The 27647-nt window shown below is 46.8% G+C and overlaps 2 protein-coding genes across 2 annotated transcripts in view; both read left to right on the forward strand.

The window, feature by feature from the left end:
* LOC137537117 (oocyte zinc finger protein XlCOF7.1-like) overlaps window positions 1–27647 on the forward strand; it is a 67568-nt gene that overhangs the window by 30325 nt on the left and 9596 nt on the right. The window contains exon 8 of the mRNA XM_068259251.1: window positions 23330–23438. Coding sequence (XP_068115352.1) covers window positions 23330–23438 — 109 coding nt within the window. The remainder of the gene's footprint in view (window positions 1–23329; window positions 23439–27647) is intronic.
* On the forward strand, window positions 20880–21314 carry LOC137535328 (large ribosomal subunit protein P2-like). Its single transcript, XM_068257160.1, has one exon. The coding sequence runs from the start codon at window positions 20935–20937 to the stop codon at window positions 21274–21276; it is 342 nt and encodes a 113-aa protein (XP_068113261.1). The 5' UTR covers window positions 20880–20934; the 3' UTR covers window positions 21277–21314.

Here is a 27647-nt window from a genome sequence, read left to right on the forward strand (position 1 = left end):
ATGGTGTGTAATGGCAGGGTCTACTCTATTATTATTATTATTAACCCCCATCTGTGTTCTCATTCAATCATCTCCCTATTAATGGGCGGAGACGAGAACCCGCGGCGCCCGCCCGCAGCTGAAGACGACTATTTACAGCCCTGGGACTTCAAGTGAAGTTTCCCAGGACTTAATTATACTGTACCTGGTGCAGTAAGTAATTAAGAAGGCATACTACACTTCTTTTTCCAAATTCACTAAAATTTCCCAAATGCGGTAGAAGTTTGATAATAAAAGACATGCTTCAATTCACCAAGCCCTGCTCAGCAAGTCTCCCCAGCTGTGGAGTAGGTCAGGCAGGAAACTGTAAGTCGGGGGGTTTTCTGCCCAGTGCATCCCCGGCATCCCTTTCTATATGCATACTTCCACTAGAGGGAGCTCAGAAAAGCCTTTTAAAATGTCTCTTCCTCCTCTGCCATCCTGAAGTCCCACCCTGCAGAGTATCAGATCAAATGAGGTGAGAAGCAGGGCTGTGTGGCTCTCCCTATTGGCTGTCTGCTACACCTGAAAATGTTACCACATGGAGTTTGTGAATTACTGGCTGGTCGGAGCTGTAGATTAATATCAAACAATTTTACTTGATTTACCAAATGCTTTAATCTTTGTGACTTGCAATTTCTTGGCATTACCGCACAAGTCAGTAATTTTCCTCACTAGTTGGTAAATTTACTTTTCGGTGCAGTAACAGGTTTAGTGACTTTGTATCTGGCAAGGTGACTTGTAAAATCAGCTGTTTTCTTCATTACCGAATGCCTAGTCTACATATGATGTGCATTGACAGCAAGTGCTAAAGCTTTTTTTTTGTGGTATTTTTCTGATGGAGCTTTGTTTAATGTAAAGTGAAAAATGTAATAATAAAAATGAAGTTGATAAAAAAGAGAGGCCTTTTTTCATTTACTGAGTGTGGGAAATGTTCTAGGTGTCCCGTCTGACACTTGTGCTGATTGCAGGAAATGTCTTGGCCATCCTTCAGGCAGATATCTCATATTCTATGCAGAAGAGAATGTACTCCAGTGAAGAGTGAAGAGCAGAGTGTGGGAAATGGTGGCAGCATAAATCACATTTGGGGTCACATCAGATCTCACACAGACCTATTCATGGAGGACACAACAGGGGGCGCTGAATAAATCAGAAATACCCCAGTTCTATAATGGGCTGCAGGGATGATTATCAGTCCCCAGAACCTCTAGAAGCTCCATGTTTCAGGCAGGTGGGACTTTTCCTGCTGTGAGCTGCTGATGTGGGGATATTCAAAGCTCTCATTCACCCAGACTGATCTGAGGAACGGAGATTTCCCTCTCTCTGTGTCTTTGTTTTGTATTCAGCAAACATGAAGAGGTTTGAGCTGAATGCACAAAGTTTATCTGGTGACTCCTCTACCTGGTAAAATGCCTCTGTACCTGTGCCATGTGCCATGCTCAGACCAAACAACTGTCAGTTAGGGCAGGGCTGTCCAAATGGTGGCCCGCATGCTGCATCCGGCCCTTGAGAGCTGTGGCCAGTCTGTTTGCTGTGTGACTCCGCTTCCTCTCACTACTTCTGCCACGCCCACCTCTCTCACTGCCGCCCAAAGCCTGGACGTTTCTGCTCCACCCAGGCTGGCTCAGGAGTGACTCCTGCTGGATGCATGTGGAGGACTGTGGGCGGGGCTTCAGCCAGAGGATGAGGTGGGCTGTCTATAGCTGGACTCTTCAGCTGGGCAAACCTTCCTGCACTCACTCCTCTCATTGCCGCCTCAATCAGCTCCACCCATGACCCATCAACTATTCTAAATACCCACCCATCTGCTGCATCCCATAAACTCACCAGCTCTCAGTAGGGATGTGTAAGACGCATGGCCATGTCCACAACCAGTCATAATCATCCTGCCACCATATTCTTCTACACATCTTCTGCCATGCTGGTACACCCAGTTATGATGGCGCCTGGAAGTATGATGGGATTTGCAGTTCAGCAGGAAAACATAAGACCCAGGTCTTCCTTTAGCTGGGTATCATTATAAAACAACTCCCAGCATGCCCTTCTTACAATAGACTCACACAGTCCTGGCATTGTATGGCTAATCAAGGATCCCCCTCCTTGCCAGAATCCTATTGGCTGATATAGCACTGGTGCTGATTGGCTGGTTTTAGATAGAAGTAATTAGTGAGAGCAGAATGAGCTTCTGTCTATACATATGCAAGGTAAAACCTAACATTCTGGACACCTGAGGCTGTAAATATAGGTGCCATTACTCTGTGAAAAGTTACTAGCTGTGACTGCTGTGTGATGGGAAAGAGCTGAGACTTGTGTGTCTGTACCAGCAGTGACTGCTGTGTGATGGGAAGGAGCTGAGACCTGTGTGTCTGTACCAGCAGTGACTGCTGTGTGATGGGAAGGAGCTGAGACTTGTGTGTCTGTACCAGCAGTGACTGCTGTGTGATGGGAAGGAGCTGAGACCTGTGTCTGTACCAGCAGTGACTGCTGTGTGATGGGAAGAGCTGAGACTTGTGTGTCTGTACCAGCAGTGACTGCTGTGTGATGGGAAGGAGCTGAGGCTTGTGTGTCTGTACCAGCAGTGACTGCTGTGTGATGGGAAGGAGCTGAGACCTGTGTCTGTACCAGCAGTGACTGCTGTGTGATGGGAAGGAGCTGGGGCTTGTGTGTCTGTACCAGCAGTGACTGCTGTGTGATGGGAAGGAGCTGAGGCTTGTGTGTCTGTACCAGCAGTGACTGCTGTGTGATGGGAAGGAGCTGAGACCTGTGTCTGTACCAGCAGTGACTGCTGTGTGATGGGAAGGAGCTGAGACCTGTGTGTCTGTACCAGCAGTGACTGCTGTGTGATGGGAAGGAGCTGAGACTTGTGTGTCTGTACCAGCAGTGACTGCTGTGTGATGGGAAGGAGCTGAGACCTGTGTGTCTGTACCAGCAGTGACTGCTGTGTGATGGGAAGGAGCTGAAACCTGTGTGTCTGTACCATCAGTGACTGCTGTGTGATGGGAAGGAGCTGAGGCTTGTGTGTCTGTACCAGCAGTGACTGCTGTGTGATGGGAAGGAGCTGAGACCTGTGTGTCTGTACCAGCAGTGACTGCTGTGTGATGGGAAGGAGCTGAAACCTGTGTGTCTGTACCATCAGTGACTGCTGTGTGATGGGAAGGAGCTGAGACTTGTGTGTTTGTACCAGCAGTGACTGCTGTGTGATGGGAAGGAGCTGAGGCTTGTGTGTCTGTACCAGCAGTGACTGCTGTGTGATGGGAAGGAGCTGAGGCTTGTGTGTCTGTACCAGCAGTGACTGCTGTGTGATGGGAAGGAGCTGAGACTTGTGTGTCTGTACCAGCAGTGACTGCTGTGTGATGGGAAGGAGCTGAGACTTGTGTGTCTGTACTAGCAGTGACTGCTGTGTAATGGAGCTGAGGCTTGTGTGTCTGTACCAGCAGTGACTGCTGTGTGATGGGAAGAGCTGAGACTTGTGTGTCTGTACCAGCAGTGACTGCTGTATGATGGGAAGGAGCTGAGGCTTGTGTGTCTGTACCAGCTGTGACTGATGTGTGATGGGAAGGAGCTGAGGCTTGTGTGTCTGTACCAGCAGTGACTGCTGTGTAATGGGAAGGAGCTGAGACCTGTGTGTCTGTACCAGCAGTGACTGCTGTGTGATGGGAAGGAGCTGAGACCTGTGTGTCTGTACCAGCAGTGACTGCTGTGTGATGGGATGGAGCTGAGGCTTGTGTGTCTGTACCAGCAGTGACTGCTGTGTGATGGGAAGGAGCTGAGACGTGTGTGTCTGTACCAGCAGTGACTGCTGTGTGATGGGAAGGAGCTGAGACCTGTGTGTCTGTACCAGCAGTGACTGCTGAGTGATGGGAAGGAGCTGAGACTTGTGTGTCTGTACCAGCAGTGACTTCTGTGTGATGGGAAGGAGCTGAGACTTGTGTGTCTGTACCAGCAGTGACTGCTGTGTGATGGGAAGGAGCTGGGGCTTGTGTGTCTGTACCAGCAGTGACTGCTGTGTGATGGGAAGGAGCTGAGACTTGTGTGTCTGTACCAGCAGTGACTGCTGTGTGATGGGAAGGAGCTGAGACTAGTGTGCCTGTACCAGCAGTGACTGCTGTGTGATGGGAAGGAGCTGAGACCTGTGTGTCTGTACCAGCAGTGACTGCTGTGTGATGGGAAGGAGCTGAGGCTTGTGTGTCTGTACCAGCAGTGACTGCTGTGTGATGGGAAGGAGCTGAGACTAGTGTGCCTGTACCAGCAGTGACTGCTGTGTGATGGGAAGGAGCTGAGGCTTGTGTGTCTGTACTAGCAGTGACTGCTGTGTGATGGGAAGGAGCTGAGGCTTGTGTGTCTGTACTAGCAGTGACTGCTGTGTGATGGGAAGGAGCTGAGACCTGTGTGCCTGTACCAGCTGTGACTGCTGTGTGATGGGAAGGAGCTGAGGCTTGTGTGTCTGTACTAGCAGTGACTGCTGTGTGATGGGAAGGAGCTGAGACCTGTGTGCCTGTACCAGCTGTGACTGCTGTGTGATGGGAAGGAGCTGAGGCTTGTGTGTCTGTACTAGCAGTGACTGCTGTGTGATGGGAAGGAGCTGAGACTTGTGTGTCTGTACCAGCAGTGACTGCTGTGTGATGGGAAGGAGCTGAGACTTGTGCGTCTGTACCAGCAGTGACTGCTGTGTGACGGGGAGAAGCTGAGACTTGTGTGACTGTACCAGCTGTGACTGCTGTGTGATGGGAAGGAGCTGAGGCTTGTGTGTCTGTACCAGCAGTGACTGCTGTGTGATGGGAAGGAGCTGAGACTTGTGTGTCTGTACCAGCAGTGACTGCTGTGTGATGGGAAGGAGCTGAGACGTGTGTGTTTGTACCAGCAGTGACTGCTGTGTGATGGGAAGGAGCTGAGACTTGTGTGACTGTACCAGCTGTGACTGCTGTGTGATGGGAAGGAGCTGAGGCTTGTGTGTCTGTACTAGCAGTGACTGCTGTGTGATGGGAAGGAGCTGAGGCTTGTGTGTCTGTACTAGCAGTGACTGCTGTGTGATGGGAAGGAGCTGAGGCTTGTGTGTCTGTACTAGCAGTGACTGCTGTGTGATTGGAAGGAGCTGAGGCTTGTGTGTCTGTACCAGCAGTGACTGCTGTGTGATGGGAAGGTGCTGAGACTTGTGTGTCTGTACCAGCAGTGACTGCTGTGTGATGGGAAGGAGCTGAGACTTGTGTGTCTGTACCAGCAGTGACTGTTGTGTGATGGGAAGGTGCTGAGACTTGTGTGTCTGTACCAGCAGTGACTGCTGTGTGATGGGAAGGTGCTGAGACTTGTGTGTCTGTACCAGCAGTGACTGCTGTGTGATGGGAAGGTGCTGAGACTTGTGTGTCTGTACCAGCAGTGACTGCTGTGTGATGGGAAGGAGCTGAGACTTGTGTGTCTGTACCAGCTGTGACTGCTGTATGATGGGAAGGAGCTGAGACTTGTGTGTCAGTACCAGCAGTGACTGCTGTGTGATGGGAAGGAGCTGAGACTTGTGTGTCTGTACCAGCAGTGACTGCTGTGTGATGGGATGGAGCTGAGACTTCTGTGTCTGTACCAGCAGTGACTGCTGTGTGATGGGAAGGAGCTGAGACGTGTGTGTTTGTACCAGCAGTGACTGCTGTGTGATGGGAAGTAGCTGAGACTTGTGTATCTGTATCAGGTGACAGCTGTGTGTGATTGGAAGGCGCTGAGACTAGTGTCTGTACTAGCAGTGACTGCCGTGTGATTGGAAGAACCTGAGACTTGTGTGTCTGCTAATTCCCTGCTCTTGCCGTAATTCTGTTGCCATTTGTGCAATAGGTCTTTTATGTCTTTCATATACTTACTAAACAAGTCCTAACCTTGAATCTGCTACAACCCCCACCCCCTACTTTTAAGCCAGTCATACATTATACAACTTTGACATTACAATCAACATCCCTGAGACACACATTGTGGTTCTGTATTTTGATAAGGATATTGATCGTAATGTCGATCATAAACACAAAAATCCACTATTTTTTGCCCAAAAACAGGCAAGCCTCAATTTATACATTACTGCATTTTGGTACATACCTATAAGCAATAAGCCACTTAATCCAGACATCATAAAATCATTTAAAAAAGAATAACTTGCGACATCGGGCCGCCACCTGCTTTCACCTCACTCGCAGATTTCACCACACGCGACGGTCACCTTGAACTCCTTCTGCCACTGCCTATCCTGATTCATCGCATAAACTGAAGATAATGTCATTTCAGGCTTGTAAACAAACTTGCTTCTCCTTAGGATGTTGGAAGGATGTTTTTCCAGTTACCAGATATCACAGCAGCTGTCATTTTACTACTAGCAGCACATTAGCATGTCTACATCGGAGAGGAATTATAGCATTTCAAGGCCAATGTGTACACACAACACGGTCTGCAGCATAGCATGATAAGTGCTTTCAGAAGTGTGGAATTTCAAGCAAAGTTCAAGCAAGATAACCCCTTTTTTCCCAAAAAACATGTTTTTGCCTAATTGAATTTCTAATTGGGCAAAACAATTGTAAAGTGTATGGCAGCCTGGTGGCGTAGTGGTTAGGAAGAGGGCTGTGGAGGCGGTACAAAAATCATCCAACTCCGACGCCTCCGTTTATGAAACCCCTGACCGACTCCTCCTCAACTCTAACTCCTTAGTCTAATACTTACCAGGGCTGTGGAGTTGGTACAAAAATCATCCAAAACTGACTCCGACTCCTCAGTTTATGAAACCTCTGACTCCAGGTAGCCAAAATTGTTTTTATTCCTCGACTCTGACTCCACAGCTTATGGTTAGAACTTTCGTCTTGCAGTCCCCAGTTCAAATCCCAGCCAGGGCACAATCTACAAAGGGTTTTGTAACGATCGGTGTAACACAGAGAGGATCTGATTACCGGTGATCTGCAGTATCACCGAGAATGCAGATATATACCCGATTATTGATGATCTGCAGTATCACTGATAATCAGATATATCTCTAACCTCTGGACACCTGAGTAGTATGAGTGTTTGGTGCAACCGTATACTTTGAGGAGAGCACCCGCGTAGAGGGTGCTAGGCAGTACTAGATACTGCTTAGAGAACAGGTTCCTTCCACTGGTCTGATGCTCCCCAAGGGGCGGAGCCAGGCTGAAAGTGGGAAGGATCAGAGAGTGAGTGACACCAAAGGTGAAGTGTCACTGACAGGACTGGGAACTATCTCCCAGCAGGGAAGATAGTTCTCGAGGTCGGACAGGCCAGGTCGTTAACACACAGACAGATAAAGTACAGAGACAGGAGACAGATGCGGAATCCTAAGACTAGCAGAGTTTGGCAACAGAGTATCAGATATAGCGAAGTACCTAATCAGAGATCAGAAGAGCCTAGACTTGGGTGTGAGCTCCTAGATCATCAACACCCCGGAACTGGACTAGATAATAATACAGATGGTAACAGGATTCCTAGACTAAGGTGTGAGCTCCTTGGTCATCAACACCTTGGAAACTGGTCTAGATAATAACACAGTTAATAACAGGATTCCTAGACTAAGGTGTGAGCTCCTTGGTCATCAACACCTTGGAAACTGGTCTAGCAAATAACACAGATACTGACAAAAGGTCTGAGTGCTACCACGTAGTGATCGCAACGGCAGACAACCAGCAAATGCCCAGCCACCAGTATATATAGTTCAGCGCTCTCCAGCGCCTCCCCCAAGTGCTGGACCAATGGCAACCGTTTCTGGCGTCAGCTGACCAGCCTGGTCAGCTGATCCCCCACTGACTGACATAAAGCTCTTCCTCCCAGCGCATGCACGCGCGTCCACCTAAACCTATGTGGACTACAGCTCCCAGCCATACCAGAACTTTGTTGTGAAATGCCCGCTGCGCTGCACGCGGAATCCGCCGCCATGCCACCAGCGCATGCGGCGGTTCCTCCGCGTTCAGGCAGACACAAAGACGAGTGAGCAGCTGCATCAGCTGCCGTGCTGGACGCAGAACCTGCCTCCCTGCTAGAGGTGCATGCGGCGGTGTTTCCGCGTTTTCTCACAGGTTTGTATGCTTTCCCTGTGCCTGTGTGGGTTTCCCTTGGGCACTCGAGTTTCCTCCCACATTCCAAAAACATACAAAAGACAAAGACAAACACTTATATAGCGCTTTTCTCCTGGCGGACTCAAAGCACCAGAGCTGCAGCCACTAGGACGCGCTCTATAGGCAGTAGCAGTGTTAGGGAGACTTGCCCAAGGTCTCCTGCTGAATAGGTGCTGGCTTACTAAACAGGCAGAGCCGAGATTCGAACCCTGGTTTCCCGTGTCAGAGGAAGAGCCCTTAACCATTACACTGTCCAGCCACCTGCCATACAGATAAGTTAATTACTTCCCCCCCCCCCCCAAATTGGACCTAGACTATGATACATATACTACATGATACATACTGTACATGGACATAGGGTTATGGTAGGAATTAGATTGCGAGCCCCTGAGGGAAACATAAGTGACAAGACAATATACTCTGTATAGCGCTGCGGAAGATGTTGGCGCTATATAAATACTAAATAATAATAAAATCTTCACACATCCACCCTCCTGTGTACTTTCCAATAGTATTGTTTTCAGGGTTCTGTTACCTGCCACACACTACAAACAGATTTCCAACAGATTTCAGCATAAAATCTATTGGAAATCTGTGGAGCCACCTATGCCTGCAAGGCCCCCAGGTCTCTCCAACTATCAGTGCAGTTTCTAGGCTAAAATGCACCCAGGGCGAAGGTGTAAAAATTGCGCCCCCCCCCCCCGGATCCCTCCCCCCGGAGCAAGGTATGGGTGCTCGCAGTATAGGTTTGCCAGGTCTAGTTGCACTTAGTATAGGTCCCCCCAGTATAGGTAGCCAAGAATAGGTACCCCAGTATAGGTAGCCAGCTATAGGTCCCCCAGTATAGGTAGCCAGGCATAGGTGAGCCAATATAGTTGCCCCCGCTATAGGTTAGCCAGGTAGGTGCCTCCAGTATAGGTAGCCAGTATAGTTGCCCCAGTATAGGTTAGATAGACAGGCGCCCTCGGTATAAGTTAGATAGGTAGGTGCCCCAGTACAGGTTAGCTAGGTGGGTGCCTCTAATATAGGTAGCCAGAATAGTTGCCCCCAGCATAGGTTAGATAGGTAGGTGCCCCTAGTATAGGTTAGATTAGATAGCTCCCCCCCAGTATAGGCTAGATTAGACAGGTGCCCCCCAGTATAGGTTAGATAGGTAGCTGCCCCCCCCCCCCAGTATAGGTTAGATAGGTAGCTGCCCCCCAGTATAGGTTAGATAGGTAGGTGCCCCTCAGTATAGGTTAGATAGGTAGCTGCCCCACAGTATAGGTTAGATTAGGTAGCTCCCCCCCCCCAGTATAGGCTAGATCAGACAGGTGCCCCCCAGTATAGGTTAGATAGGTAGCTGCCCCCCAGTATAGGTTAGATAAGGTAGGTAGCTGCCCCCCAGTGTAGGATAGATTAGGTAGGTGCCCCCCAGTATAGGTTAGATAGGTAGCTGCCCCACAGTGTTGGTTAGATAGGTAGCTGCCCCCCAGTGTAGGTTAGATTAGGCAGGTGCCCCCCAGAGTAGGTTAGATTAGGTAGCTGCCCCCCAGTATAGGTTAGATTAGGTAGGTGCCCCCTCCAGTATAGGTTAGATAGGTAGCTGCCCCCCAGTGTAGGTTAGATTAGGTAGGTGCCCCCCAGTATAGGTTAGATAGGTAGCTGCCCCACAGTGTTGGTTAGATAGGTAGCTGCCCCCCAGTGTAGGTTAGATTAGGTAGCTGCCCCCCAGTATAGGTTAGATTAGGTAGCTGCCCCCCAGCGTAGGTTAGATTAGGTAGGTAGGTGCCCCCCCCAGTATAGGTTAGATAGGTAGCTGCCCCCAGTGTAGGTTAGATTAGGTAGGTGCCCCCCCAGCATAGGTTAGATTAGGTAGCTGCCCCCCAGCGTAGGTTAGATTAGGTAGGTGCCCCCAGGATAGGTTAGATAGGTAGCTGTCCCCCATAATGGAGGAGGGAGCCGGAGCCGCGGGGAGGGCAGCCCGACCCTTCCTCTCCTGGGCCGCCCTCCGTGCTCCCCCCTCAGACACATACTCAGGCAGGAAGCGCCGCTGTTTACAACTCACCTCCCTGGCTCCAAGCGCTGCTCGTCTCTCGCCGCCGGTCTTTTCCTCTCTGCCTACACTCTGATACACACGCTGCTTCCAGCAGCGTGTGTATCAGCGTGTATACAGAGAGGAGACCTGCGACGAGAGAGCAGCGCTTGGAGCCAGGGAGGTGAGTTGTAAACAGCGGCGCTTCCTGCCTGAGTATGCATCTGAGGGGGGAGCACGGAGAGCAGCCCAGGAGAGGAAGGGAGAGGTCGGGCTGCCCTCCCCGCGGCTCCGGCTCCCCCCTCCATTACAGCGCCACCTTCCCAACAGCGCCCCGGGCGGCGGCACGCCACGCACGCCCAAGAAACGGGCATGCCAACTATACAGGGAGGCTGTGGTGAGTATTGCAGTCTCACCTGCAGACGCATATCTGGAAGGGTGCAGGCATGGCCCGTGCCCCAGGTGCTCTCCCTCTTCAAACAACGGGGGGGGGGGGGGGGGGCAGTGCTTCTGACAGCATTCCTGAGTCTAAGGGAGTAACAATCATCCAGCAACCTGGCTGTCTCAGTCTTTGTCATATATCTACAGGATCTTCTAAAAAAATTAGCATATTGTGATAAAGTTCATTAGTTTCTGTAATGTACTGATAAACATTAGATTTTCATATATTTTAGATTCATTATAGTACAACTGACGTAGTTCAAGCCTTTTATTGTTTTACAGCTCATGAAAACTCAAAATTCCTATCTCAAAAAATTAGCATATTTCATCTGACCAATAAAAGAAAAGTGTTTTTAAAACAAAAAAAGTCAACCTTCAAATAATTATGTTCAGTTACGCACTCAATACTTGGTCGGGAATCCTTTTGCAGAAATGATTCAATGCGGCGTGTCATGGAGGCAATCAGCCTGTGGCACTGCTCAGGTGTTATGGAGGCCCAGGATGCTTCCATAGCGGCCTTAAGCTCATCCAGAGTGTTGGGTCTTGCGTCTCTCAACTTTCTCTTCACAATATCCCACAGATTCTCTATGGGGTTCAGGTCAGGAGAGTTGGCAGGCCAATTGAGCACAGTAATACCATGGTCAGTAAACCATTTACCAGTGGTTTTGACACTGTGAGCAGGTGCCAGGTCGTGCTGAAAAATAAAATCTTCATCTCCATTAAGCTTTTCAGCAGATGGATGCATGAAGTGCTCCAAAATCTCCTCATAGGTAGCTGCATTGACCCTGCCCTTGATAAAACACAGTGGACCAACACCAGCAGCTGACATGGCACCCCAGACCATCACTGACTGTGAGTACTTGACACTGGACTTCAGGCATTTTGGCATTTCCCTCTCCCCAGTCTTCCTCCAGACTCTGGCACCTTGATTTCCGAATGACATGTAAAAGTTACTTTCATCCGAAAAAAGTACTTTGGACCACTGAGCAACAGTCCAGTGATGCTTCTCTGTAGCCAAGGTCAGGCGCCTCTGCCGCTGTTTCTGGTTCAAAAGTGGGTTCATGCTTCCATCTGCTGAAAAGCTTTATGGAGATGAAGATTTCATTTTTCAGCACGACCTGGCACCTGCTCACAGTGCCAAAACCACTGGTAAATGGTTTACTGACCATGGTATTACTGTGCTCAATTGGCCTGCCAACTCTCCTGACCTGAACCCCATAGAGAATCTGTGGGATATTGTGAAGAAACAGTTGAGAGACGCAAGACCCAACACTCTGGATGAGCGTAAGGCCGCTATCGAAGCATCCTGGGCCTCCATAACACCTGAGCAGTGCCACAGGCTGATTGCCTCCATGCCACGCCGCATTGAAGCAGTCATTTCTGCAAAAGGATTCCCGACCAAGTATTGAGTGCATAACTGAACATGATTATTTGAAGGTTGACTTTTTTTGTTTTAAAAACACTTTTCTTTTATTGGTCGGATGAAATATGCTAATTTTTTGAGATAGGAATTTTGAGTTTTCATGAGCTGTATGCCAAAATCATCAATATTAAAACAATAAATGGCTTGAACTACTTCAGTTGTAGTGTAATGAATCTAAAATATATGAAAGTCTAATGTTTATCAGTACATTACAGAAACTAATGAACTTTATCACAATATGCTAATTTTTTAAGAAGATCCTGTACATTCAAAGATATTGAGAATTGTGCTCCAAATTTTTCCCTCTCTCCCTACCACGGATCATGTCTCAGTCCCCTGAGATAGCAGCAGATGCTTTTGGTCTGGAGGTTACAGGATCTCCCATTCATTCTCCTCTTTGGCATTCACACATTCCTCAGCCTCATCTCAGTGTGCTGTGTTTACTTACTTTTATTTATGACACTCTACACTTTAACCATTATCCTGCTGGCATCTGTTGCCAGTTTTAACAACGTCTCTCTTGTACAGTATACCTCAATAGTTAAAATGCATTATATTTGTAGCTCAGTATCTATAGATATTTAATAGTTTGTCAGGCTTTTATTGTGTTATAATTGTCACTGCACCTGTTCACTGTTCAGTGCACCTACCTACCTACCTACGTGAGCGCACGCATTGTTAATACCACCTGTCATTGCACCTGTTCACGGCTGTACCTGTGTGTGTGACAGGTGCACACTTGTAATACCCGTCACTGCATATACCTACCTGTTCAGTGCACCCACCTACCTACGTGAGCGCACGCATATTTAATACCACCAGTCACTGTACCTGTTCACGGTACCCAGGCAGCTGCACATTTGTAAGACCCATCACTGCATATACCTACCTGTTGTTCACAGTGCACCCACCTACCTAGCACTCAGTGTCACTTCACCTGTTCACGCTACCTGTGTGTGTGTGACAGCTGCACATTGTATTGATACCAGTCACTGCATACCTGTTCACTCACCTGTGTGACTGCACATTGTATTAGTCAAGTCAGTGCATACTTTTCACTTCATCCCCCCTAATATGGGAAAACACGCAGAGCCAGAGGCAGGCCACCCGGCAGGTCTGTCCGAGGTCGTGCTGTCGTGATTTTGTGCAGCCCTGGACCAAAGTACAGTGTTCAGAAGGCGCGTGCCATCAACCCCCAAGATTGTCAGGACGTAGTTGACTATTTAACACAGAACACCTCATCTTACTCAACTTCCGCACGGAAGCGTGACATATCTTCCTCCTCCTGCTCTGATTCTGGCACCCCACTTAACACTCAGTCGGCTGCCACCACCAAAGTGCCATCACCCCAGGGCTCAGCGGTGTAAACATTTTCTTGGTGTGTCTGCCTCAGATGAGAGCAATGCCATCTGTACTCTCTGCCACCAAAAATTGAGCTGTGGAAAGACCAAGACCCACTTAGGGACAACTTCCTTATGAAGGCACATGATGACAAAGCACAAACTGCAATGGGATGACAACCTGAGGGAAAGCAGCACACAAAAGCAAATCCACACACCGCAGTGGAAGATATGCAATTATTTCTCAAAAAAGGCGATACCCAAACTGTACCATGATGTTGAAAGGCAAGTGATGTCATCTCTGGCACGCAGCGTTGGATCAAGGGTCCATTTGACCACGTGATCTTCAAAGCACGGTCAGGCCTGCCCAAAGACTAAGTCAGTCCCCACACACAGCATCTCTGCCTGCACGCCATGTGACTGCCTGCCCCAAGACTAAGTCGCTCCCAGTCCCCACACAGCATCTCTGAGAAGAGAAGTCGCCTAAGTCACGACAGTGTTCAGTACCTGACCTTTATCAAAATGAATGAGGAATGGATCACGGAGGGCTACTGCACGACCGAAGACTAAGTCAGTCCCCACACACAGCATCTCTGCCTGCAGGCCGCTTGACTGCCTTCTCCTCCACCAATGGGGTCCAGGACTCCAGGCGGATTCCTGAATTTTTAAGGCCGCTATAATATTTTTTCTGGTGGATGTACATGCCTGCCTAATTTTTCTGGCTGCACTGCAGCTGCAACAACAAAACAAAAGGCATGTACATGTACAATTCCCCTTCGTGATCGTTACCTTGCCACGGTGAAGGGGCTTGCGTATCACAATGAAGCAATGACCGCTGGCTATATGAGTGTCTCGGGGGGCTGGGGCATTGTGCAGAATTATCCACGCAGAGCATCTGCGCAATGACCGTTTCCTTTCAAAATGGAAAGCCGCAAGTATAGCGCATGGTTTTGTGGTATTAGGCTTGATCATTGAGGAAGAGAAACTTCAGTTGCAGGAAATCAAAGATGCGGTTGACACCAGCATAAAGGGGTTAGACGCACACATAGAAAATCCTGTTTTTGTAAAACTGAATGAACTGCTGGAAAGGGAAGTTGAACGTACACAGAAAAAGATTAAAAAAGACAAACAGGCAAAATATTTGAACGATATACAGGAGTGGAAGGAGGGAGAGTATTTTCTATATCTACCAGGGAAACCGAGATCTCGATCTGGTAGTAGACCTAGAACACCGGGGAGAACTGGAGGGGCTGGAGAGCGCCCGGACTCACCCGAATCATCGACCTCAGGAAAATCTGTTGTTTTTTTAGACGGAAGCGATGTAGAAAGCGACGAAGAAATAAAAAGGAAACAAGGAAAAGGAAACAGGAAAGGCAGAAACAGGAAGAAAGGGCAGCCTTTGAATCCTATATTGCGTGTTCAACCACCGAGACAGGGCAAACGCAAATAGGAAACAAGATGGTCTGGGATCAATCGGCCAATGTCGGGGAGGTGATGTATCACCCTAACCAAACATTGTCTGAAGACCCGATCACTGAGACTGCCTTAAATGTTATCAACCTTTCAGATTTTCCTCTCGGCCCGGACCACATTTCCCTCCTTAGGAAGGGATTTTCGTTTTCCCCGGTTCAAGGGGGAGATTATTTTCTGGTCCAAAAGGACCTACAGCTTTTCGTACGAAAGATCTGTTTAAAGGATACCCTTGGTAGGGATAGAGGGGAGGGGGATGGAAATGAAAACATCACTTCCACCAATAATCCATCAGGGGTTAGATCTAATGGGACGTTACAACGGAGTCTAAGAGATCTAGAGACATTGCGGATTTTGGAGGTGTTGAAAGATGAGACTCAACCTGAGGTCATAAAATATCGGAGTCAGGGAACTTCTGAGGAAGGCCAAATTGAGCATGTGGAGTGTCGCTCCAGGTCTAACTATATGCCCTCAATTCAATCAGTACCAGCTCTGGGAATATTACTGGAGCTGGCATCATGTGATTTGAAAAAATTGTCTTGGAAAAAATCAGTAAGAGATAATCTTACAAAGGGCGAAAGAGTGGCACTCGATAAGCTCAAGAGGGCCAATGTGGTCCTATGGTCCTGAGAATTGAATATGCAAGAAGCTAATCGTCAGCTCTCAGATACAAATACGTATCAGGCACTACGTGGTCCCCCATATGAAAGAATAGCAGCTGGGGTGAACGATTGGGTCGATGATGCGGGAGAAGAAGGGGTGCTTAACAGCCAGGAGAAAAATTACTTGAAGGTGGATATCTATAGGGTCCCAGTATTTTACTTGATCCTGAAGGTTCACAAGAACTTCAATAGACCCCCTGGAAGGCCAATAGTGAGTGCAATCAATGGGCCAACTGAAAAAATATCTATCTGGATTGATGGAAAGATCAGGAGATTAGTTACATCCCTCCCCTCATATGTACAGGACTCAAATGATGTCCTACGCCTTCTGAATGACCTGATAATTGCACCTGATGACATCTTGGTGGGGATAGACATAGTAAGCCTTTATACGTCTATTCCCCATGAGGTAGGTTTAGGGGCAATAGAATTCTTTCTTGGAGATGTGTACCCTGACAATCAGTTTGTAGTTGATGCAATGAGATATGTGCTGGAGCACAACTGCTTCTTGTTCAATGACACCCACTGTAGGCAGGTGCGCGGTATGTCAATGGGAGCGTCGTGCGCAACTGCCTATGCCTGCTTACATCTTGGCATGTGGGAACGGATGGATGTATACACACGCCCGGAATTCGATGTGAAAGTGTGGCTCCATTTTATTAATGATGTGCTGGTGGTGTGGAGGGGAGGTGTATCTGAGTTGGAAACATTTCTTAATCAGCTCAATTTGAACCAGAGAAACATCCACCTCACATATACTGTCAGCGGGGAGGAGATTTCCTTCCTTGATCTGTGGATAGTGAAGGATGGAACTGGATTGCAGACCACTACGTTCCGCAAGCCAAGAGCTGGTAATACTCTCCTCGACGCCACCAGCCATCACCCGAAACATCTGATAAAGGGTATACCTACAGGGCAGTTTCTTCGGATCCGAAGAAACTGCTACAATGATGCGGATTTTAGACGGGAGGCCACACAAATGTACAATCGGTTCAAGGATCGGGGTTATGGGCATGAGGTGTTGTGCTTCGGTGCTGAGAGGGCCCTGGAGACCCCGCGTAGCGACTTACTACAGGGGGGGGGGGGGAGACGAGAAAGAGATACATGGGAGAGGGAGACATGTCCCAAATTTATTTCCCCATTTAGTTCTAATTGGTCTCAGATACGAGAGGTCCTGGTCAAGCATTGGCCGATTCTACAGGTGGACCTAACAGTGGGCCCCTTGGTGGGACAGAGACCGCAGATGGTGGCCCGGAGGGCACCTAATCTGTGGGACCACTTAATGCATTCTGATATCTTGCCACAGGGGACGTGGCTGAGAGAGTTCACAGGCAAGGGTATGTACAGATGTGGTGGATGTTTGGTATGTGAGTTTGTGGAAACGGGAAAAACGTTCCAAGCACCACATAAAAATAAACAATGGGTCATCCGCAGTTTTATTTTTTTTTTTTTATAATTCTTTTTATTGAAATTTTCAAGATAAAACAAAAGTTAACAAACTTTACAAAAACAGCCCTGACCTCCAGCACACGCAGGTGAGGAGACAGGGTAAATCCACAAGAAGGAATGTACAGTAATTCCATTTGTCACATATTTACATAAAGAACATCATTAGGGAGCAAAAAAAATCTGGTGACCGATTTTTTATGTACATTGTGGGTTTGACAGGAGTCGGAGACATAACCCTTTTTACATAAGACGCTCATGGCAGGAGTAAGGTATTATATCCTAACACAGCGATTAAATTCTGTATCTATTAGCAGACTAAAAAATAAGAACTATCACAGAAATGGAAGAGAAGGTATTCATGTATAATTATGCAGTGTCTCTGTTAGAGGTCCAGAGCCCCCACACCTTTATAAACTTTGATGGGCAACCCCTTGCTGTATAGGCGGCCTTGTATAGATGAAGGGAATTATTGACCAGTTGTTTCCAATAGTGGCAGGATGGAGGGGCCGGTTGCTTCCATTTCAGGACAATTGCTTTCCTATAATAAAATAGCAGTAGGCCAATCAGATTTCTCTGAGGTCTAGAGGTGGCAAGAATTTGCACATTACCTAACAAACAGGTCATGGGTTCGGGTGTAATATGAGTCTTTGTGATGGAGCTTACAAAATCACATACTTCCCTCCAAGTATCGGCAATCGGGGGACAATCCCAGAATACGTGAGAAAATTCAGCTCTATCAAGCCCGCAGCGCCAGCATGAGCTGGAGCCCTCCCTGTTAAACTTGCTTAATTTATATGGGGTCAGATAAGCCTGATGGATGATTTTAAATTGAATTAATTTGTCTCTGGTTGATATCAAATACTCAAAAGGCTTTATTAACGTATCTTCCCAATCCTCATCGTCTAACGTGGGTATCATTGTGAGCCAGGGTTGCTTATAAACTGTAACGTGAGGTTCAGTAATTAAAATTATGCTTTGGTAGATTGTTGAGAGAGCTTTTGTGAGATTCTCATTTATAATTATATCCTCTATAGCAGAGGAAAGAAGCCTGACTGGCTCTCGCCCAAACTTGTAATACCGAGTGGACAGTATACATTATCCGATGTTCCTGTCCTCTACTATATGTCGGCATGACGACTCGAAAACTAAAAAAGAGGATCATCGAACATCTGAGTAACATAAACTGTGGCAAGAAACCTAATGGGGAATACAGGAGTGCTGTTGCAGAACATTTTTGTGAAATCCTTAAAGGAGAGACGTACAAACGTACGCATAAAGCTTCTCCCTGCTCGGCACGCCACGCATCCTGACGAAGCTCGCAGTGGGCGGGCGCAATGCGTCGGTGGGCGGGGCTACACCCCATGCGTTCTGAGCGCTCAACTGGCCGGCCGCGCGGCATTGTAACCACCCAGCTCCCCTTGACAGTTTGGGCTCGATTCACAAAGCGGTGCTAACCCAGTTAGAGACTTTAGGCGTGATAACCATTACACCACGCTAGTGAAAACCCAGTTTAGGCGTGATAAGTTTAGGCATGATAAGTTTAGATACGTTTAGATCGCGCGCAAAGTCCCGCACGCAAAGCAGCGCCATTAAACTCTTGGCGAAGCGCACCAGACTTTGCTAGCGCAAAACTTTTGATCAGCTATGCACTGCGGTGCTAACCCAGTTGGCGCTTAAACTTATCACACCTAAACTTATCATGCCTAAACTTATCACACCTAAACTTATCATGCCTAAACTGAGTTTAGGCGTGATAAAGGGCTTTTCACCAGCGTGCTAACTGTTAGCACCGCTTTGTGAATCAGGCCCTTTGTGTGGTGGGTAGAGCTGTGGAGCACACGGAAGTGATTTCCTCTGATGGAACCTGGAGAGTTAGGAGGCGGATGAGCAGCGTGGCAGGCTGCCTGCAGCGGGACCTCGGGCTAACAGTCCAGTAACGTGATGAGAAAGGACACAGCACACTCAGGAAAAGACCACTGATGACTGGAGGATATGCGCCAGGTGATCGGGTGGTAAGACACAGGAGACAGCGTGTCTGTCATTACAGCGGTCTGTGTAACTGAATGTTTGTTTATGCCAGTGCTGGCCCGGCTTGAGGCCTTTCTGCAACACTCTAAGGCAGCAACACCTGTTTCCACACTCTGAAGATAACGGATATGTGGTACCGGTACCAGAGTGTATGGTATGTATGTGGTTGGTTGCAATTGGTGCTTGCAAGGAGCGCTCCGCACCAGTTTTAGAAGTGTTTTTAGGGCAGGTGTGATGCTTTTTGTACGTTTCTGATACTGTTATGTGACAGGAATAAAGGTGTTTAAACTTTTGTATACCCAGAGCGGCAGCATAGTGTCTTTTTGATTATTAGTAGTGGGCTGGGGCACACCCATGATAAGGTTGTTGCTTCATTGTGGACAGACCAAATTTGATCAGCTGGACAGTCACTGTTGTTCTATCAAATATGTAAAAAATGCCTCAAAGCTGTGGGACAGCGTCAATTGGGAAGATAATGATCTCTACCCTAAAGTAGAAGTAGTAGTAACATAATATACAAACATATATAAATATCCCTGTACACCTCTCAATGAAATCCCCTTGATCGCATACCCCGGGGCTAAGACCCCACTATCAAATATGTAAAAAATGCCTCAAAGCTGTGGGACAGCGTCAATTGGGAAGATAATGATCTCTACCCTAAAGTAGAAGTAGTAGTAACATAATATACAAACATAAATAAATATCCCTGTTGTTCTATCATTGAGCTACCACAGCCCGGCGACCATATGGGCTTGAAAACCGCCACGGCCTGCACTCTGGCCATGGTGCGCACCAGTCCAGCACGGCCGTCACTACACAAACAGCTGTTTTAAAGCACTTTAGGCCTGCAATTTAGGATTCAATGTGATTTCAGCCCCTAAAATGCTGCTTTGCGTCAAATCCAAATTTTTCCCCGGGACTTATGGCATCTATCCCTCTCATCCGTGCAAAAACTCAGATTTTTGACCCCTTGAAACATGTTTTCCATCATGCTAATGTTTACGCGAACCGAACTTTCGCGGAGGTTCGCGAACCGAAAATCGGAGGTTCAGGCCATCTCTATCAGAGATATTTGATCTACATACTTGTTCAGGGTCTATGGCTTAGGCAGGAGTCGCACTTGTCTTTCAGTTTTCAGCTCGCCTTTTTCTGCACACCAAGGGCTTGATTCACAAAGCGGTGCTACTGCTAACCTACTTAGCACGTCTAAAGTCATTAGACGTGCTAACCAGGGTGCTAAGTAGGTTAGCACCGGATTTCTCAATCAGATCGCGCGCTAACTTTGCGCGCGCAAAACTTTACGTGCGCTAAGTCCCATAGTCTTTAATGGGCAGTTCGCGCGGAGCGCCCTGCGCTCTGTGCAGTGCGCGCGTAAAGTTTTACGCGCATAAAGTTTTGTGCGCGTAAAGTTTTACGCACGAAAAGCTCGTTTAGACGTGCTAAGGGGGTTTTCACAGGCGTGCTAACAGTTAGCACCGCTTTGTGAATCAAGCCCCAAGTGTGTTTCTATGCAGAAAAACGTGTGCATTTTTTTCACAACAGCTAATGTAATTGATACAGAAAACTGTGTGATACAGAAAACAAAATGTGCAGAATTATCATGCAGAATGTCAGGTTTTTTTCCGTGCTAGAAAAACACAATAACCACTTAATGACAAGCTGACTTATAAAAACGTCCTGCTAGAGCCTCTTAATGGCTCCAGGACATTTTTATAAGTCGGACAGTGCTGCTGCCGCTGTGCACGTGCACGTGCATTCCTGTACATGAGCACATGAAAAAAGGGGGGAAAAACACCAAAAAAAAAATACACCTTTATTTCCAAATACTATATTGTCACCATACTTTGTACTAGGGGCATAATTAAAATGTTGTGATAACCAGGACAAATAGACAGATAAAATGTGTGGGTTTTATGTACAGTAGCAGTGTTTGTATTAAAACCCTCTCGGAATCTAAGAAGAGTAGCGTGCACAACGTTTCGTGTCTGTCATAGACTTAAAAATGCGTTACGTGGCCGCTTACCTGCTTGCCACCCTTGGTGGTAATGGCAACCCCTCAGAAAAAGACATCAAGAAAATTCTGTCCAGCGTAGGAATTGATGCCGATGATGAGCGCATGAAGAAGGTGGTGTCTGAATTTGGTGGAAAAAACGTAGACGACCTTATCAGTGCAGGTCTTTCCAAATTGTGCTCAGTACCATCTGGGGGTGCTGTGTCTGCTGCTGGTTCTGCACCAGCTCCAGCTGCAGGTGGTGGAGCTGCTCCAGCAGCTGAAAAGAAAGAGGAAGTTAAGGAGGAGTCTGAGGAATCCGATGAAGATATGGGATTTGGTCTCTTTGATTAAGTGCCTCATCGTATTGTAATAAACGTAACGTTCCATCAGATTGTGAGCTCCTTTGAGGGACAGTTAGTGACAAGATATATATACACTGTACAGCGCTGCGTAATATGTTGGCGCTATATAAATACTAAATAATAATAATAATAATAATATTATAGGGGATGAAATTGGAAAAATAGTGTATTTTTTTTATTTTTTCCTTGTTTTTCACTTGAAAATGCATAGAAAATAAAGTAATTACTGAAAATATCAACCCCAAAAAGCCTAATTGGTGGTGAAAAAAAACAAGATATATAGATCATTTCATTGTGATCAGTAGTGATTAAGCTATTGGCAAATGAAAGGGATGAGCACTGAAAGGGGGAAATTGTTCTTGTCCGTTAGGGTAAAAACGTTTTGGGGTGAAGTGGTTAAGTGTGAACTAGCCCTTTGATTAACAGGAGTTCTCAGTTCTTCTGTGCAGAAAACGCATATGAAAAAGTATTAGAGGCAGAGGATCCAAAGGATAGTCCAATTTATTTCATAGTGACTGTCACATTCTGGTATTTGTGTGTGCGTGTGTGTTCTTTTTGCATGAAGGGGTTACCCTGTACAAAAAGGTTAAACAGGATGTGTGTGTGTGTGTGTGTGTGTGTGTGTGTGTGTGTGTGTGTGTGTGTGTGTGTGTGTGTGTGTGTGTGTGTGTGTGTGTGTGTGTGTGTGTGTGTGTGTGTGTGGCAATTTTAGTATTTGCCATTGGCGCTGTCTTACCTAGATATGCAACTGCTCACCTGTTCACTTGTGTGCCTACTGTTATGTCCCATGTCTTTCTCCGTTGCCAATCGGGTGCCTGTACCTGTGACACCGTTGCAGCTACGGGACATCAGCACATGTGTTGGTTCATGTGGTACAGGCACCCCCACACCCCCATTGGCAATGCAGAAAGATGCAGTACACAGGAGGATGCAAGCCAGTGGACAGGTGGGCCTGCAATACTCACCACGGCCTGGGTGACCACATTTTACATGGAGGAGACAAGCTGGAGGTCCTTCAGTTGTCAGGAATTCTACCACTGCACACTCATTTGAGTAAGATCTTGTTGTATCATCGTTATGCTCAAATCTGCCAGATATCGATACCACAAACTGAGTAATGAATGGCACCTTTACAAACCTACTCTCCTCCTGTGTACTGGTCCAACGGTATTGTATAGTATACATTATAAAACCATTGTCTGCTCTGTCACTGCACTGATATTGGTTACATTTTTGTGTAATCCTTACAAGACCTTCTCCCTAACCTCTACTACTCCTATTACACTTCCCCAGTGTAAATACACACTTTCTCCTGACATGCCCGTGCCCAACAGGCATAAATCTAATAATATTGATGATGATGTTGATGATAGCTAAGTGGGGAATATTCCACAAACAGAGGTTGCAGTTAGCCTATTTACCACAAGATGGCGATCTCACTTCTCCCAGGTGGAACGCACGGATAACAAGCTGTTAACCCCTAGACAGGAAATGATGTAACAGCAAGGGTAGAAGTTGTACCAGGTGGAGAGGAGACACGGTTGGGAGAGGTAATTGTGTGATTGTTGTTATATTGTGAGCAGAGCAGAGGTCGGGATGGACATACTTTGTTACAGAGGAGGTCATAGTACACCTGTCACTATCCTGATCATCCCCCTTGAAGTAATTGCCATACAAGAGACTTTTATACAACTGCGAATTCAAGAGACTCTTACAGTAGAATTCCTTTATAGTAAACTCTAAAGGACCAGGAAATGTAGTTTACTATATCCAGAGGTTTACTATATCAGTGTTTACTATAACAAGATTCTACTGTATATAAACTAGCTGGCGTCTGCCACTTAGTCCTCCTGCCATCCACACTGCTGGCCGCTTCCCTCTGATCTGTCCCGACTGCTGATTGGCTGCACTCAGGCTTTGCTATGCACACAGACTGCTAGCCATGGTGGTGGTTCCCTTGGTCTCACAGTGGTGTGGTGATTGCCTATTTGTCTCCCTGCCACCAACGCTGTCTAGCGTGACTCTGACACTTCCATCCGCAGCTGTTTGACCGCACCTGGGGCCAGTCACTTGCTACAGAAACCGCCAGCTGTAGTGGCAGCAGCAAATAACTGGGATATGCAGGAGGATGAGGTGAACGAGGACACAGAGGTGATATAGGGGGCCCCTCATCAGACCAACAATGACCTGCCAAAGGACAATGTGAGCTTTACACACATCTACAGGTAGCTTAGGGCCTGGAAACCGATTCGCCCGTCAGTATATGTGCCAGACACCATGCTGCTTTGTGGAGCCTGGCTGCTACTGCTGCGGTCGTTACAGCTTTGTGTGCTTATGCATCCTTGTTCCAGGCTGCTTTTCAATTTGTACTAATTTGTACTTATATGGCCATATGGTCTGCTCAACTTTATTGGAATATCTGAGCTGGAGATCTGTTGCCTTTTTATAAGAATCGTTTCCAAGCGGAAAGTCGGGGAAGTTAGATGCAGCTTTACAAATTCAGCTTTCCAGTATTCTGCATTGGTTCCTTGGTGGGCCCATCTGTATGACTGGCCGGCATGTGTGATTGTTGAGGAGGTTGGCATGTTTATGTGTAACAGCGCTGTTATTTTAAATAATTTATTCACCTACTTACATTTGATTTTGATTGATTTAAAGTGTACCTGAGATGGGGCCACAACAAAAAAATATACATACTTGGGGCTTCCTTCAGCGCCTTCGGTCTTATCGCTCCCACACCGCCCTCTTCTGACTCCCCGTTTTCCCCCAATTGGCCTTGGAAATCCTCCAGTTGGTGCAGGCGCAGTCTAGCCAGCCGTACTCCCCCATCACGCTCCAGTCGCCTGGAGCGTTCTGTGCCTGCGCAATAGTATGGCGCAGAACGCTCCCGGTGATGTGAACGTGGTGCGCGTGGCCAGGCAGCACATGCGCAGTTAGCATGGGACTGGAGGACTTCTGGGGCCGATTGTGGATGAACGGAGAATTAGAAGAGGACAGCGTGGAAGCAATCATGCTGGAGGAAGCCCCAGGTATGTATATTGTTTGTCTGTGGCCCCAACTCAGGTTTCCTTTAATGTCAGCATACACCAATGATGTGAATGTGTTTTAACGAGTAAGCTTATTGAGTATACATTGTTGTGCATTATCTATAGGTGTCTGTTTGCGCTATCAGTTATGTAATGGGCATTGCTTTTGATTGTTTGTATGCTTACCATTATTTCTGATCAATAAATGTGGATTTTTTCCACACCGGTGGCTGGCTAAGCATTAGATTCTTTTGGCCTAGACAACATTGATGTGTCAGCCGGGGCATATCCCCACAGTGGATGAAACATTTATACAAAGGGGGTCTATCCTTATTTTTCTCCCCCAACTTCCAAGTTTTCCCTGTACCCTGTACCCTGTGGCCCCCCTACATGTGCAATAGATTATGGCTGGCATCTCACCTTCCTAGTAATAATTCAGTCACATCACAGAGACAAGAGAAGATGTATATGGAATATAGCCATGTCCCTCCAGTGCCGGCATCTCACCTTCCTAGTAATAATTCCGTCACATCACAGAGACAAGAGAAGATGTATATGGAATATAGCCATGTCCCTCCAGTGCCAGCATCTCACCTTCCTAGTAATAATTCAGTCACATCACAGAGACAAGAGAAGATGTATATGGAATATAGCCATGTCCCTCTAGTGCTGGCATCTCACCTTCCTAGTAATAATTCACATCACACAGACAAGAGAAGATGTATATGGAATATAGCCATGTCCCTCCAGTGCTGGCATCTCACCTTTCTAGTAATAAGTCACATCACAGAGACGAGAAGATGTATATGGAATATAGCCATGTCCCTCCAGTGCTGGCATCTCACCTTCCTAGTAATAATTCACATCACAGAGACAAGAGAAGATGTATATGGAATATAGCCATGTCCCTCCAGTGCTGGCATCTCACCTTCCTAGTAATAATTCACATCACAGAGACAAGAGAAGATGTATATGGAATATAGCCATGTCCCTCCAGTGCTGGCATCTCACCTTCCTAGTAATAATTCAGTCACATCACAGAGACAAGAGAAGATGTATATGGAATATAGCCATGTCCCTCCAGTGCTGGCATCTCACCTTCCTAGTAATAATTCACATCACAGAGACACGAGAAGATGTATATGGAATATAGCCATGTCCCTCCAGTGCTGGCATCTCACCTTCCTAGTAATAATTCAGTCACATCACAAAGACAAGAGAAGATGTATATGGAATATAGCCATGTCCCTCCAGTGCCGGCATCTCACCTTCCTAGTAATAATTCAGTCACATCACAGAGACAAGAGAAGATGTATATGGAATATAGCCATGTCCCCCCAGTGCCGGCATCTCACCTTCCTAGTAATAATTCAGTCACATCACAGAGACGAGAAGATGTATATGGAATATAGCCATGTCCCTCCAGTGCTGGCATCTCACCTTCCTAGTAATAATTCACATCACAGAGACAAGAGAAGATGTATATGGAATATAGCCATGTCCCTCCAGTGCTGGCATCTCACCTTCCTAGTAATAATTCACATCACAGAGACAAGAGAAGACGTATATGGAATATAGCCATGTCCCTCCAGTGCTGGCATCTCACCTTCCTAGTAATAATTCACATCACAGAGACACGAGAAGATGTATATGGAATATAGCCATGTCCCTCCAGTGCTGGCATCTCACCTTCCTAGTAATAATTCAGTCACATCACAAAGACAAGAGAAGATGTATATGGAATATAGCCATGTCCCTCCAGTGCTGGCATCTCACCTTCCTAGTAATAATTCAGTCACATCACAAAGACAAGAGAAGATGTATATGGAATATAGCCATGTCCCCCCAGTGCTGGCATCTCACCTTCCTAGTAATAATTCAGTCACATCACAGAGACAAGAGAAGATGTATATGGAATATAGCCATGTCCCTCCAGTGCTGGCATCTCACCTTCCTAGTAATAATTCACATCACAGAGACCAGAGAAGATGTATATAGAATATAGCCATGTCCCTCCAGTGCCGGCATCTCACCTTCCTAGTAATAATTCAGTCACATCACAGAGACAAGAGAAGATGTATATGGAATATAGCCATGTCCCTCCAGTGCTGGCATCTCACCTTCCTAGTAATAATTCAGTCACATCACAGAGACAAGAGAAGATGTATATGGAATATAGTCATGTCCCTCCAGTGCTGGCATCTCACCTTCCTAGTAATAATTCAGTCACATCACAGAGACGAGAAGATGTATATGGAATATAGCCATGTCCCTCCAGTGCTGGCATCTCACCTTCCTAGTAATAATTCACATCACAGAGACAAGAGAAGATGTATATGGAATATAGCCATGTCCCTCCAGTGCTGGCATCTCACCTTCCTAGTAATAATTCACATCACAGAGACAAGAGAAGACGTATATGGAATATAGCCATGTCCCTCCAGTGCTGGCATCTCACCTTCCTAGTAATAATTCACATCACAGAGACAAGAGAAGATGTATATGGAATATAGCCATGTCCCTCCAGTGCTGGCATCTCACCTTCCTAGTAATAATTCAGTCACATCACAGAGACAAGAGAAGATGTATATGGAATATAGCCATGTCCCTCCAGTGCCGGCATCTCACCTTCCTAGTAATAATTCAGTCACATCACAGAGACAAGAGAAGATGTATATGGAATATTGCCATGTCCCTCCAGTGCTGGCATCTCACCTTCCTAGTAATAATTCAGTCACATCACAGAGACAAGAAAAGATGTATATGGAATATAGCCATGTCCCTCCAGTGCCGGCATCTCACCTTCCTAGTAATAATTCAATCACATCACAGAGACAAGAAAAGATGTATATGGAATATAGCCATGTACCTTCAGTGCCGGCATCTTACCTTCCTAATAATTATTCAGTCACATCACAGAGACAAGAGAAGCTGTATATGGAATATAGCCATGTCCCTCCAGTGCTGGCATCTCACCTTCCTAGTAATAACTCTGTCACATCACAGAGACAAGAGAAGATGTATATGGAATATAGTCATGTCCCTCCAGTGCTGGCATCTCACCTTCCTAGTAATAATTCAGTCACATCACAGAGACAAGAGAAGATGTATATGGAATATAGCCATGTCCCCCCCAGTGCCGGCATCTCACCTTCCTAGTAATAATTCAGTCACATCACAGAGACAAGAGAAGATGTATATGGAATATAGCCATGTCCCTCCAGTGCTGGCATCTCACCTTGCTAGTAATAATTCAGTCACATCACAGAGACAAGAGAAGATGTATATGGAATATAGCCATGTCCCCCCCAGTGCCGGCATCTCACCTTCCTAG

The sequence above is a fragment of the Hyperolius riggenbachi genome, chromosome 10 (assembly GCF_040937935.1).
Source record: "Hyperolius riggenbachi isolate aHypRig1 chromosome 10, aHypRig1.pri, whole genome shotgun sequence".
NCBI lineage: Eukaryota > Metazoa > Chordata > Amphibia > Anura > Hyperoliidae > Hyperolius > Hyperolius riggenbachi.